Source organism: Suncus etruscus, chromosome 15, assembly GCF_024139225.1.
Source record: "Suncus etruscus isolate mSunEtr1 chromosome 15, mSunEtr1.pri.cur, whole genome shotgun sequence".
NCBI classification, from domain to species: Eukaryota; Metazoa; Chordata; class Mammalia; order Eulipotyphla; family Soricidae; genus Suncus; species Suncus etruscus.
Genome location: NC_064862.1, coordinates 27,864,674 through 27,878,880, shown reverse-complemented (window position 1 = coordinate 27,878,880; position 14,207 = coordinate 27,864,674). Strand labels below are relative to the sequence as shown.

Below are 14,207 nucleotides of genomic sequence, written 5' to 3'. Positions count from 1 at the left end.
TGGAAATCTGTGGTCCTAGAGATTCAGTCTCTGTTTCCCCAGGCTAGGTGTTGTGCTTGGGAGGAGTTCTTGGCATGCGGTAGGCTCAGCCAGCTGCAGACGCTGGCTGCTGCTCACACTGAGTGCTGGGTTGCAGCCATGGGGACCCCATAGGACATTCAGAGGTCAGTGCCCCACACATGCTGTCATCACTGTCTCTTTCTTCCTGTCCTGAGGCCAGCTGGCTCTGTGGACGGCTGCTTCACCCATCTAGAGCCTACAGGGGCTCAGCCTCCTCCCTTGCCACTGGAGGTCCCTCAGACACGGGTAGGCATGGTGGAGGCAGGGTGGGCATGTTCCTTCATGTCATGTCCTGTCCCCTCTGCAGCACCATGGCCCTGCAGCAAGCCCAGATGCTCCTGAGCATGAACAGTTTAGAGTCAGTGAATGCAGGCGTACAGCAAAACAACACCGAGTCCTTTGCCGTTGCACTCTGCCACCTCGCTGAGCTGCATGCTGAACAGGTAGTGTGTCTGGAACTGGGGAAACTGGGTTGCCTCTTAGACTGGTCTGCTTGGACCCAGGGGCTGAGAAAAGGAGATTTCTAGCCCTGCCCTTATATGAACTGGACTCACCAGGCTTGTTCATTGTCGAACTCTCCCACGAACCATATCCTGACCCCCTGAATAAAAAGAGGCCGAGAAAGAGTTGTTAACATTTTAGGGAGTAGTACTGTTTTTGGGGAAAGAAGGCCAGGTAGTTAAGGGACGTGCAGTGTAAACACACTAATGCATATGTCCTTGTTCCATGCAAACCCCATGCTCTGGGGTTTGTGCATATTTTGTACTGAATTCTCATAGCTGCTTATGAGGTTAGTTTAGTTTGGGCCCAAATTCACAGACTTAAGAACTGAGCTGCAGGGGCCTGAGAGAGAGCACAGTGGTAGGCGTTTGCCTTGCATGCCACTGACCCAGGACAGAGTGGTTTGAATCCTAGGCATCTCATATGGTCCCCTAGCCTGCCAGGAGTAACTCCTGTGTGCCGCTGGGTGTGAAACCCCCCCCCCCCCAAAAAAAAAAAAAAACAAAAAACAACCAAAAAACTGATCTGCAGGTGGCTGAGCCCTGTACCCTCACCGGTTAGCCAGACTCAGAGAGGGACTGTGGGGGTTGACAGACCTTCTGGAATCCTCTAGATAAGGAGGGGGTCTCAGGTTGTTCTAGCTCTTCTCTTGACTCAAAAGTACTTTCCCAGGACAGAGGTCAGGGAAACTGAAAAATGACGTTTGGTGTTTGATGTCTTGACCTAGTTGTCTTCCAGGTGACTGCGAGAACTTTGGGGAGCCCCATGTCTTTCGCCTGCTGTACAGGCATGGTTCACCCAGGGTGCTAACTGCACGGGCTCTCTATCTAGGGCTGCTTCGCTGCGGCTTCAGAGGTGCTAAAGCACTTGAAGGGGCGGTTCCCCCCGAACAGCCAGCATGCCCAGGTAACCTGCCTCCTACATGGTCTTGCTTTTAATTTTGGAAAGACTTTGCTCTGCTGCGGTCAAAGCAGGACATTTGATGTTTCCTTCAGTTTGTGTACTGGTTCCTTACTGTGACATTTGTGCATTGAGGTCAACCTCAGTGCAGACCAGTTCTGTTCTAGAAGAACAGACGAAGTTGGTGGAGCCTGAGTGATAGATAGTACAATGGGGAGAGTGCTTGCCTTATATGCGATCTATACTAGCTGGTATTCGATCCTCGGTATTTCCCATAGGAATGATCTCTGAGCACAGAGCAACAACCCTTGAGTACTGCCAGGTGTGGCCAAAAAATAAAACAAAAAAAGGAAGTAAGAAAAGATTCCTTTGTTTTTTTGTCTTCAACTTTTAACTTTGATTCCTCACTTCCACCTGTATAGAAATAAAAAAAGATATATCATTGTGCATATATCACGAATGAGATTTCACTTTTGTTATTTTGTCTCTTTTCTGGCAACTGTCATCTTTTTCTTGTAGAATTGAATGACCTTTTGGGAAGATGTACCCAGAGGAAATAAATTTTATGAAACATTGCAACATTTTTTTTTTTTTTTTTTGGTCACACCTGGCAGTGCTCAGGACTTACTCTATGTTCTCAAGGACCACTCCTGGAAGGACCTGGGGTCTATTTAGGGTATTGGGGATCAGACCTGGATTGCCATATGCAAGGCAAACTTTTTACCTGCTGGACATCTCCCTGCCTACTCATTGAATGCATATCCCTTTTTAGTTGCAGTCAAAATAACTGAACTAAAGGGATTTCTCTTCCTTCTCTTTTTAAGTTCATCGTGTTTCATCAGAGGGTTAAGGCACTGGAAGGTAGAAGAGTGTCTCTCCCTGCCCTCTAAGGCTGATCCTTGTCTGGGTTGGGGTGTCATGATCCAGTTGCCCTGCTGGAGTGCCTTGCTGGGATGTCCTTCCTGCCTTTCAGCAGGCATTTGTGATAAAATTAAGTGTGGCTTTGAGGGAAGATTAATTCAGCAGGTCAGTTATGGTCTCCATTCTAGTTGGTTTTTGAGGGTTTTTGTTTGTTTGTTTTGGGGCCACACCTGGTGGTTACTCCTAATTCTATGCTGCTTGAGGGTTCTTAGTTTAGACTCGCAGGGGTCTCAAACTCGTGGCCCACGGGCCGAAAACGGCCCTCCGTACATTTTGTGGCCCTGCCCTAGAGGAATCTTTTTTTGTTTTGTTTTGTTTTAGTTGTTTGGGTCACACCCCCCAATGTTCAAGGCTTACTACTACTGACTTTCCACTCAAGGATCACCCTGACTTTGCCTCCTGTGGCCCCCAGGTTAATTGAGTTTGAGACCCCTGGAGGAACTGAGTTCCAACCTGGACCACTATATTCAATACATGTGATTGGCCTATTGAGTTATATTTCTCAACCCCTTTCCCTTTGTTTCTTTTTAAAAGACACATATGCATGTAAATGACACATTTTAATCCATAGTTTACAAAAAACAAACGTGGCCACTGCAAAAAGAACTCAGCAGGCTAAATACATGCTTTGCATATGGGAGACCCAGGTTTGATCCCCAGTATTACATGACCCCTGAGTACCAAGGAGGGACTTGACATAATGTTTTGCCTCAAAAAATAATGTAAGACTTTTCTACATAAGTCAAAATACTTTTATATGCCTGTGAATACTGAAGCAAATATTTGCAAATTTGTTCTTGTTTTTTTTTCCCCTTACCAGTTATGGATGCTCTGTGATCAGAAGATACAGTTTGACAGAGCAATGAATGATGGCAAATATCATTTAGCTGATTCACTTGTTACAGGGATCACAGCTCTTAATAGCATAGACGGGGTATTTAGGTAAGATATTTCAAAAGTTCCAACCCCAGAATAAAACCTTACTCAAATGGGTTTTATTTTTATTTGTCTTAGTGTGAACGAGTGTATTAGCTATAACTTAGGGAGAAAAATCTTTCCCCCATGTTTACTACAGAAAATTAAAAAATACAAATAAGCAAAATGGAGGAAAGGGTCACCTTAAGATAATCACTACCGGGCCCGGAGAGATAGCACAGCGGCTTGCAAACAGCCAATCCTGGACCAAAGGTGGTTGGTTCGAATCCCGGTGTCCCATATGGTCCCCCGTGCCTGCCAGGAGCTATTTCTGAGCAGACAGCCAGGAGTAACCCCTGAGCACCGCCGGGTGTGGCCCAAAAACCAAAAAAAAAAAAAAAAAAAAAAAAAAAGATAATCACTACCATTTTTTGGGGTCGGTTGGATCACACCCAGCAGCGCTCAGGGGTTACTCCTGGTTCTACGCTCAGAAATCACTCCTGGCAGGCTGGGGGACCATATGGGAAGCCAGGATTTGAACCACCGTCCTTCTGCATGGAAGGCAAATGCCTTACCTCCATGCTATCTCTCCGGTCTCAGTCAATACCATTTGGATATAACGTAGGCTAGACTATTTTTTGTTTTGTTTTGTTTTTGGGCCACACTTAGCAGTGCTCAGGCTCAGGGCTGACTCCTGGCTCTGTGCTCAGGGATCATTCCTGGTAGGAACGGGGGATTATCTAGGGTGCTGATTCTCTGGGGTGGGATTATTAGTTGACTGCATTTAAGGCAAGTGCCCTACCTGCTATGCTGTCTCTCTGGTCTCCACACATCTTTCTTCTAACAAAATGTCAATCAGACACAGTACCTCCTTGTAGAAGCCTTTTACTCTAAGAACTAGAACTTACCCTTAGAGTAACTGTACTTTAAAGCAGGGGTTCTGGGGCCAGGGAAATAGCACAGGACAGACGGTGATTCGAATCCCGGCATCCCATATGGTCCTCTGTGCTTACCAGGAGTGATTTCTTAGCACAGAGCCAGGAGTAACCCCTGAGTGCTGCCCGGTATGACCCAAAAACTAAAAAAAAAAAAGCTAAGGGTTCTCAAACTGTGGCCCACTAAGGACATTTATCCAGCCTGCAAGGTGTTTTTGCCGCTGCTGCCTGTCCTGCTTAGCAGCCCACTAGATCACAGCATGAGGCCTACAGTGCACTTGTATGGAATGTGCACCACTCTTTCTGGCTCTCTTCCTTCTCTCTGTCTCTCAACTCTTCCTCTCAGTCTCTGGCAAGGGTACTCAAACTATGGCCCACAGGCCACTATTGATTATAGTTTTTTTTTTTTTTAACTATTGTTCGGTCCTCCAACAGTCTGAGGGACAGTGAACTGGCTCCTTGTTTCCAAAGATTGAGGACCCCTGCTTTAAACAGTATTTCTCAGTATAAATACTTGCATTTGGTGAGGCGGTTGCGGGACTGGGGAAAAAAAAAACCAAACTTGTATTTGTTTGGCATCTTTGACAGAAAAGCAGTTGTACTACAAGCTCAGAATCAAATGTCAGAGGCACACAAGCTTTTACAGAAATTGTTGATTCATTGTCAGAAAACCCGGAACACAGAGATGATGATCAGGTAAGCAATGTCTGTTGTGTGTCTCCTGTTGGGGTTGTGCTGTGGATGCTAACTAACCCTGTATTCCCTCTGTGGCCAGTGTCCTGCTGTCTGTGGCAGAGCTGTACTGGAGGTCCTCGGCCCCTACCATGGCACTGCCAGTGCTCCTGCAGGCACTGGCCCTCTCCAAGGAGTACCGCTTACAGTACCTGGCCTCGGAGACTGTGCTCAACTTGGCTTTTTCCCAGGTAAGCCCAGCTCCGTTTTCGTTGCATGTACCTGTGCTCCAGGAATGGTGCTTTGGTAATGATCAGCTTTTGATGTTAGTACTGAAGTTAAATAATATGCCTCCAGGTGGGCCCAGAGTGATAGCACAGTAGTGTTTGCCTTGCAAGCAGCCGATCCAGGACCAAAGGTGGTTGGTTCGAATCCCGGTGTCCCATATGGTCCCCCGTGCCTGCCAGGAGCTATTTCTGAGCAGACAGCCAGGAGTAACCCCTGAACACCGCAGGGTGTGGCCCAAAAACAAAACAAACAAACAAAAAATGCCTCCAGGTGCAGGTGGTGGCCAAGTCTGGAGGGACCTGGCCAGTAGCCAACACCTTGCAATGGCTTGGCTGTGTGGTGTGCTTAGCATGGAGTGCTCACCTCTTCCTGAGGACACTTGCTTCATTGGAATTAGCTGGCCCTGAGCTATGTTTGATCTAAGGACTCTTTTTGAGGGGTCCAGACCTAGCAGTCCTCAGGATTACCCCTGGGTCTGCACTCAAGGACCACTCCTACTAATGCTTAGGGGAATGTATGGGATGCCAGAGATCGAACCTAGGCCAGTTGTGTGCAAGGCAAGCACCTTACTCACAGTACTATCTTTCTGGCCTCTTTATCTTTTTATTGGCTCTGGAGAATATAAAGTCCCTGAGAAGAATTGAAGTGATAGTACAGCAGGTAGGGTGCTTTCCTTGAATGTGACCAACATCAGTTCGATCCCTGGCACCCTATATTTCCTGTGAGTACTGCCAGGTGTGATTCCTGAGTACCTGAGAACCAGAAGTAACCTCTAAGCTTGCCACATACAGGCCCCACTCTGCAAAAAAAACATCAATGAGAGAAGGTACTAAATATAAATACTGGGCCAGAGAGATAGAACAGCGCTAGGGTGTTTGCCTTGTATGCGGCCAACCCAGGACAGACCCTGGTTTGATTCCCAGCATCCCATATGATCCCACGATCCTGCCAGGGGCAATTTCTGAGCACAGAGCCAGGAGTAACCCCTGAGCACCATCGGGTGTGACACCCCCCCCCCAAAAAAAAAACCCAAAACAAAACAATGTAAATATGTAGTAGAACATATCTAATTATTTTAGGGGGACTTGGGGATCAGATTCAGGGTCTTAAACATGTAAGTATGGATTTACCATTGAGCTTAATCTCCCAACCCAGGAATATATCTTGTTTTATTTTGTATTTTTGGTTTTGGTTTTGGTTTTGGTTTGTGGGCAACACCAGAAGGACTTGGAACCATATATGATGCTAAGGATTGAATCCAGCATGACAGCAAGATAAGCACTCTATCCACTGTCCTATTGCTCCAGCCTATAGAAAAGAAAAAATATGAATGAATTAATTCAATTTAATTTTGTTTTGTTTTTTTTTGGGTTACACTCGGCTCCACTCAGGGGTTATTCCTGGTTCTGCACTCAGAAATTGCTCCTGGCAGGCACAGGAGACCATTAGGGATGCTGGGATTCAAAGTACTGTCTGTCCTGGATTGGCTGCAAGCAAGGCAAAAGCCCTACTGCTGTGTTATCTCTCCAACCCCTGAATGAATGAATTTAATTTAATTTAATTTTTTGTTCTTTTGTTTTTTGGTCACACCCGTTTGATGCTCAGGGATTACTCCTGGCTAAGCGCTCAGAAATTGCCCCTGGCTTGGGGGGATCATATGGGACGCCAGGGGATTGAACCATGGTCCTTCCTTGGCTAGCTCTTGCAAGGCAGACACCTTACCTCTAGCGCCACCTTACCGGCCCCTGAATGAATTAATTTTAAACTCATTGGAAGAATTTACTAGCTAAAGCAGATTCCCCCTAAACTTACTGCATTTGAATCAGTGGAAACTCTTTTTTTTTTTTTTTTGGTTTTTTGGGCCACACCTGTTTTGATGCTCAGCGGTTACACCTGGCTAAGTGCTCAGAAATTGCCCCTGGCTTGGGGGGACCAAATGGGACGCCGGGGGATCAAACCGTGGTCCTTCCTTGGCTAGCGCTTGCAAGGCAGACACCTTACCTCTAGCGCCACCTTGACAGCCCCAAATCAGTGGAATTTTTTTTTTTTTTTTGGTTTTTGAGTCACACCCAGCGGTGCTCAGGGGTCACTCCTGGCTATCTGCTCAAAAATAGCTCCTGGCAGGCACGGGGGACCATATGGGACACCGGGATTTGAACCAACCACCTTTGGTCCTGGATCGGCTGCTTGCAAAGCAAACGCTGCTGTGCTATCTCTCCGGGCCCTAGTGGAAATATTTTTAACAGAGCCCATTTCTGAACAGAGAAAGAGCCTTTAATTCCTCACACTGCAGGGTCCTCTGAGAATCACAGTGAGCAGCCCCTGAGCACAAAGCTAAGCATAGGACTTGAGAAATTCCTGGTGAATCCCCCAAAACAGAATCAAACCAAAAAATCTATCTTTTTGGTGGGGAGGAGGGTGGTATTTAACTCCACCTGGCTGTGTGCAGAGATTATGCCTTGTTCTGTGCTCAAGTTTACTCTTGGGAGCACCTGGGAATTGAATGTGTGTCAGCTGCTTTCGAGACACTCGCCTTTTCCACTCTGCTGTCTCTTAGGCCCAAATTTATATACCTATCCTTACCTCTCACCTAATAGCCCAGAACTCCAAGGGAGGAGCTTTACAATCTGTTTTTATTGTTGACTTGCCCAGCAATTCTGCTTATTATTGTTATTAGTTTTGGGGACACAACCCAGTGGCGTTCAGGGATTACTCCTGAATCTGTGCTCAGAAATTGCTTCTGTCAAGCCAGGGGAACCATATAGGATGCATGCAATGCAAGCGCCCTACCCGCAGTGCTATCACACATATTATTTTATTTATGTTTTGTTATTGGGCCACACCTGGCAATACTCCTGGCCCTGTGTTCAGGGATTATTACTCATGGCAGTGTTCAGGGCACCATATGGAGTGCCAGGGATTGAACCTGGGTTGGTCGGGCCAGCTGTGTGTGAAGTAAATGCCCTCTCCACTGTACTATTTATTGCTCTGGCCTCTAAGTCCAGAATATTTTTATCAAAAGGAATCCCACACCTGGGGCCGGAGAGATAGCATGGAGGTAAGGTGTTTGCCTTTCATGCAGAAGGTCATTGGTTCAAATCCTAGCATCCCATATGGTCCCCTGTGCCTGCCAGGAGCGATTTCTGAGCATGGAGCCAGAAGTAATCCCTGAGCTCTCCTGGGTGTGACCCCAAAACCAAAAAATAAATAAATAAATAAATAAATAAAATAAATAAGTAAAAATAAAGGAATCCCATACCCACTAAGAAAGCACCCCTTCTTTTTCTTTTCTATATCACCCTCCCTGCATCTATGACCTAACTTTGTGCCTCAGTGGGTTTGCCTGTTCTGGAATTTTCATGTAATTGGGCTCATACTGCCTTTTGCGCTGAACTTCCTGGCTCAGTGCACTGTTCCAAGGTTCATTGCCATGTGGTCTATGTACTTCCTCTTAGTAGCAAGTTTAAATTTCCTTTAGTAGATCTACTATGTTTGGTTTTTCCTTTCATTAGTTAAAGAACAATTGGGTTGTCATCGTGCCCCCCCCCACCCGTGGCTATTATAAATAACTGTTAGTATTCAAATACAGTTTTCTGTGTGGATATATTTTCATTCTTTTGGATATATTAGGATTGAAATTGCTGGCAGGTTAATCCTTTGTTGAGCTTCATGAAGCAATGACTGACCTGTCCCGACATAGTCCATCCATCAGATAGTACTTTCAGCATAGTAGCAAGCCTGCCAGTATGGTTATTTTCTTTTGTAAATAAGACCCTTCCTGCTGTGAAGTAGTATCTTTTTTTTGTCTTGTTTTGTTTTTGGACACCTGGTGGTGCACAAGGTTATTCTTTTTTTTTTTTTTTTTTTGGTTTTTTGGGCCACACCCGGCGGTGCTCAGGGATTACTCCTGGCCGTCTGCTCAGAAATAGCTCCTGGCAGGCACGGGGGACCATATGGGACACCGGGATTCGAACCAACCACCTTTGGTCCTGGATCGGCTGCTTGCAAGGCAAACGCCACTGTGCTATCTCTCCGGGCCCACAAGGTTATTCTTAGCTCTGCTCAGAAATCACGAAGTCTGGGGCTGGAGAGATAGCATGGAGGTAAGGTGTTTGCCTTGCATGCAGAAGGTCTGTGGTGCAACTCCTGGCATCCCATATGGTCCCCCGAGCGTGCCAGGAGTGATTTCTGAGTGTAGAGCCAGGAGTAACCCAAGTGCTGCTGGGTGTGACACAAAAACCAAAAAAAAAAAAAAAAAAAAAAAAGAAATCACGAAGTCACTTGTTTTGTTTTGTTTTGGTTTTTTTTTTTTTTTTTTTTTTTTGGTTTTTCGGGCCACACCCGTTTGATGCTCAGGGATTACTCCTGGCTACGCGCTCAGAAATTGCTCCTGGCTTGGGGGGACCATATGGGACGCCGGGTGATCAAACCTCGGTCCTTCCTTGGCTAGCGCTACAAGGCAGACACCTTACCTCTAGCGCCACCTCGCCGGCCCGTTTTTTTTTTTTTTTTTTTGGGCCACACTCGGCAGTGCTCAGGGGTTACTCCGGTTGTCTGCTCAGATATCGCCCCTGGAAGGCACGGGGATTCGAACCAACCACCTTAGATCCTGGATTGGCTGCTTGCAAGGCAAACTCTGCTGTGCTATCTCTCTGGCCCTGTTTTGTTTTGTTTTTGTGTTTTGGGGCACACCCAGTGTGTGTTTTTCTGGGTGTGTGCTCAGAAAATGCTCCTGGCACAGGGGACCATATGGGACACCAGGGGATAGAACCGTGGTCTGTCCTAGGTCAGCTGCATGTGAGGCAAATGCCCTACTGCTGCGCCATTGCTCTGGCCCTTCAGAAATCACTCTTGGGGGGCCAGAGTGATAGCATAGTGGTAGGGTGTTTGCCTTGCACATGGCTGACCTGGGACAGACTTGGGTTTGATCCCTGGCATACCATATGGTCCCTCGAGCCTGCCAGGAGCAATTTCTGAATGCAGAGCCAGTAGTAACCCCTGAGCACTGCTGGTGTAGCCCAAAAATTAAAAAAAAGAAAGAAAGAAAGAAATCACTTTTGGCAGGCTCAGGGAACCATATGGAATGCTGGGGATCAAACTCAGGCTGGCTGCGTGATGTAAGGCAGATGCCCTACCGCTGTACTATCTATTGTTTTGGCCCCTGTGAAGTAATATCTTATTGTGATTTTGATCAGCATTTCTCATTACAAATGATGTTGGTATCTTTTCGTGTGCTTAAAAAAACTCTTAAGGTTTTTTTTTTTTTGAGGGGGTGAGTGGATGTGGTTTTGGCCGTACCAGGTGGTGCTCAGAGCTTAGTCCTGGCTCTTCATTCAAGATTCATTCCTGATGGGGCTTGGTGGGACTATATGGGGTGCTGGGGGTTGAATCTGTGTTGGTTGGTGCAAGGCAAGCACCCTACTCCTGTCTCTCTCTGGCACATTCTTTAAGTGGTTTCTCCCCATTCCCTTCCCTCAGTCGACTTTGTAATGACAGGGGCTGGCATGGGAGTCATGGACTCTCACATTAGGTTATGAGAGTTGCACATTCAGGTGTGGTGCCCACTGGGAAGCCTACTCCTTTTTGGTGCTTCCTATGTGATTGTGGGGACTGGGGCAGCTGTTTAATCCAGCCTCAATACTTGCACATCTTTTTTTGCTGGGATTGAAATGATTTGAAATGAGAGAGAGGGGCCGGGCGGTGGCGCTGGAGGTAAGGTGCCTGCCTTACCTGCGCTAGCCTAGGAGACGGACCGCGGTTCGATCCCCCGGCGTCCCATATGGTCCCCCAAGCCAGGAGCGACTTCTGAGCGCATAGCCAGGAGTAACCCCTGCGCGTTACCGGGTGTGGCCCAAAAACCAAAAAAAAAAAAAAAAAAAAAAAATGAGAGAGAGTGGAGAGAGAGAAAGAAAGAAGGTGTGTGTGGTGTGTAAGAGAGAGAGAGAGAGAGAGGGAGAGAGACAGAGAGAGGTGTGTGTGAGAGAGAGAGAGGGTGTGGGTGCTTCAACCACTGCATCATCTTTTGGGGCACTCATTTGATGCTTAGGGTTTACTCTTGGCTCTATGCCCAGAAATCACTCCTGGTAGTGCTCAGGGAACATATGGGATGCCAGGGAATGAACTGGACTTCTGCAGTGTATGTGAGGCAAGTGCTCTACCAGCTGTGCTCTTTCCAGCCCCCTTGCTCTCTTTTAATCTTCTAATATATATCTTTTTCAGCTATAAGATTCCTTTTTTGTATCTTAGGGATTTTTATTGCTGCCTATGTTATGTTATATGTGCTTTTATCTCAAACTATCTTCTAATTTCTTTTGTAATTTCCTATTTGACTTTTCCATTATTAATGGGTGAGGTATGCAATTTCTATGTGCGTGTATTTTCAGTATTTATTTTTGATGTCTAACTTTGTTCCACGTGGTAATGGAAGATATGTTACATGATTTTTTTTTGGGAGGGTCACACCTCATGGCACTTGGGTGCCACCTGGCTCTGTACTTAGAAATCACTCCTGGCAGGCTCGGTGGACCATATGGGATGCCAGGATTCAAACCACTGTCCACTGGTTTGGCTGCATACAAGGCAAACGCCCTACCGCTCTGCTATCTCTCTGGCCCTGCATGATTTTATTATATAAAAATGTACCAAGCGGGGCCTGGAGTGATAGCATAGTGGGTAGAGTGTTTGCCTTGCACATGCCCAACCCGGTTCAAGTCCTGGCATCTCCTATGGTCCTCCAAGCCTGCCAGTAGTATATCTGATCTTAGAGCCAGCAGTACTCTGAGCACTGCTAGGTGTGACCCTCCCCCCCAAAAAAAAACCAAAACAAGTACTGAGAGAGACTGGAATGATAGTACAATGGGTAGGATACTTACTTGCCTTGCATCTGGCTGACTCAGATTTGATCCCTGGAACCCAACTTGGTCATCATTCCAGAATGATCCCTGAATGCAGAGCCAGAAATAAGCCCTGAGCAGCTGGGGCCCACAGCTCTCCCAAAAGAATGTATTAAAGCAGGGGTCTCAAACTCAATTTACCTGGGGGCCACAGGAGGCAAAGTTAGGTTGATCCTTGAGTGCAAAGTCAGTAGTAAGCCTTGAACATTGGGGGGTGTGACCCAAACAACTAAAACAAAACAAAACAAAAAAAGATTCCTCTAGGGCAGGGCCACAAAATGTGGTATGGAGGGCCGAGTTTGAGACCCCTGTAAAGGAAAAATAATATACCGAGGGTGAAAAATGTAATGAATATGACTTTGTGACTTGGCCTCTGGTCTGTCCTGGAAAAGGTCATGCGTGTCTTGCTGGTGTCAGTCCCACACTGTGAGTACCCAGGCTCTGGCTGGTCTGGGTGCCATTCAAGTTTGTTGCTGTTTGGAAAATGTTGAACTCTCAAGCTATTGTCATTGAACTGTCTCTTGCTCTTTTTTTTTTTTTTTTTTTCTTTTTGGTTTTTAGGCCAAACCTGGTGGCACTTGGGTTACTTCTGGCTCTGAGTTTAGAAATCACTCCTGGGGGCCGGAGAGATAGCATGGATTTGCCTTTCATGTAGAAGGTCATCGGTTTGAATCCCGGCATCCCATATGGTCCCCCGTGCCTGCCAGGAGCAATTTCTGAGCATGGAGCCAGGAATGACCCCTGAGCACTGCCGGGTGTGACCAAAAAAAAAAAAAAAAAAAGAAAGAAAGAAAGAAAGAAAGAAATCACTCCTGGCCGGCATGGGGGACCATCTGGGATGCTGGGATTCAAACCATCATCAGTCCTGGGTCGGCTGCTTGCAAGGCAAACGCCCTACCATTCTGCTTTCTCTCCAGCCCCTCTTGTTCTCTTTATTTCTGTCAACATTTTTGTTTGTTTGATCATTTTGTTTGTTGGGCCACATCCAGCAGTGCTCAGGGCTAACTTCTGGCTCTGAGCTCAGGAATCATTCCTGGTAGGACATTGAGCATCATATTGGATGCGGAAATTGAACCCAGGCTGGCTGCTTGCAAGGCAAACACTCAACCGACTGTACTATTGCTCTGGCCTTATCTATTAACTTTATTTTTACACTTTTTGTTTTTGTTTTTTGGGTCACACCTGGCGGTGCTCAGGGGTTACTTCTAAAAATTGCCCCTGTCAGACTCGGGGGTTCATATAGGATGCTGGGATTCGAACCACTGTCTCCTGGTTTGGCTGCATGCAAGGCAAATGCCCTACCGCTGTGCTATTTCTCCAGCCTCTGTAATTAGTATTTTCGTAATTATTTTTATAGCAGTTACCTTTCTCCTAATGATTCCTTTTTTGTTTTTTGAGTGGGGCTAGTGTTGTGGGGTAGTTAGGCCATCCCCAGAAGTGCTCAGGGGCTGTTCTTGGTTCTGTGCTTAGGAGTGACCCTGGCCGTGCTCAGGGACCATCTGTGGTGCCAGGAGTTCAAACGATCAGGGAAAGTGCCTTACCTCTGTACTGTCTCTCCATCCATTTACCTCTTGCTGCCTCTGGGAATTCTTTTTTTTTTTTTTTTTTTCCGTATACAAAATTACTTCAACTCTTAGCAATTATCAGTCCAAGGTTTTTGATGCTGAATCTAATTTTGACAAACAAAAGCTTTCTATATTGTGAATCACTGCTCCCTTTTATATTTGCTATAGATTAAAATATGCTTGTTACACTTATGTTTTCTAGGAGTGTGGTGCATATTTTGTTATTCCTGCTGGGAACTGGGGTGTAGGCATGGCTGCTTGTGAGGTTGGAGCAGAGGGTGTGGGGGACTGGAAGCTGAGGCCTTGAAGGGCTGAGGGTGTGTTGGGGGAATGGAGGTGGGCAGGCCTCACAATATTTTTCTTTTCCAGCTCATCCTGGGGATCCCAGAACAGGCCTTGAGTCTTCTGCACATGGCCATTGAGCCCATCTTGGCTGATGGAGCTGTTTTGGACAAAGGCCGGGCCATGTTCTTAGTAGCCAAGTGCCAGGTGGCATCAGCAGCTGCCTATGATCCAGTGAAGAAAGCTGCAGGTAGGAAGCCATATTCAGGAATTAC

The 14,207-nt window shown here is 46.5% G+C and overlaps 1 protein-coding gene across 2 annotated transcripts in view; it reads left to right on the top strand.

Moving 5' to 3' along the window:
• The window catches only part of ANAPC5 (anaphase promoting complex subunit 5), an 82,041-nt gene that overhangs the window by 40,728 nt on the left and 27,106 nt on the right, over positions 1–14,207 (top strand). For both annotated transcript variants that reach the window (XM_049788785.1, XM_049788784.1), the window contains exons 11-16: positions 368–503; positions 1,393–1,467; positions 3,203–3,324; positions 4,821–4,928; positions 5,008–5,155; positions 14,020–14,182. In XM_049788785.1, the coding sequence (XP_049644742.1) occupies positions 368–503; positions 1,393–1,467; positions 3,203–3,324; positions 4,821–4,928; positions 5,008–5,155; positions 14,020–14,182 (752 nt within the window). The remainder of the gene's footprint in view (positions 1–367; positions 504–1,392; positions 1,468–3,202; positions 3,325–4,820; positions 4,929–5,007; positions 5,156–14,019; positions 14,183–14,207) is intronic.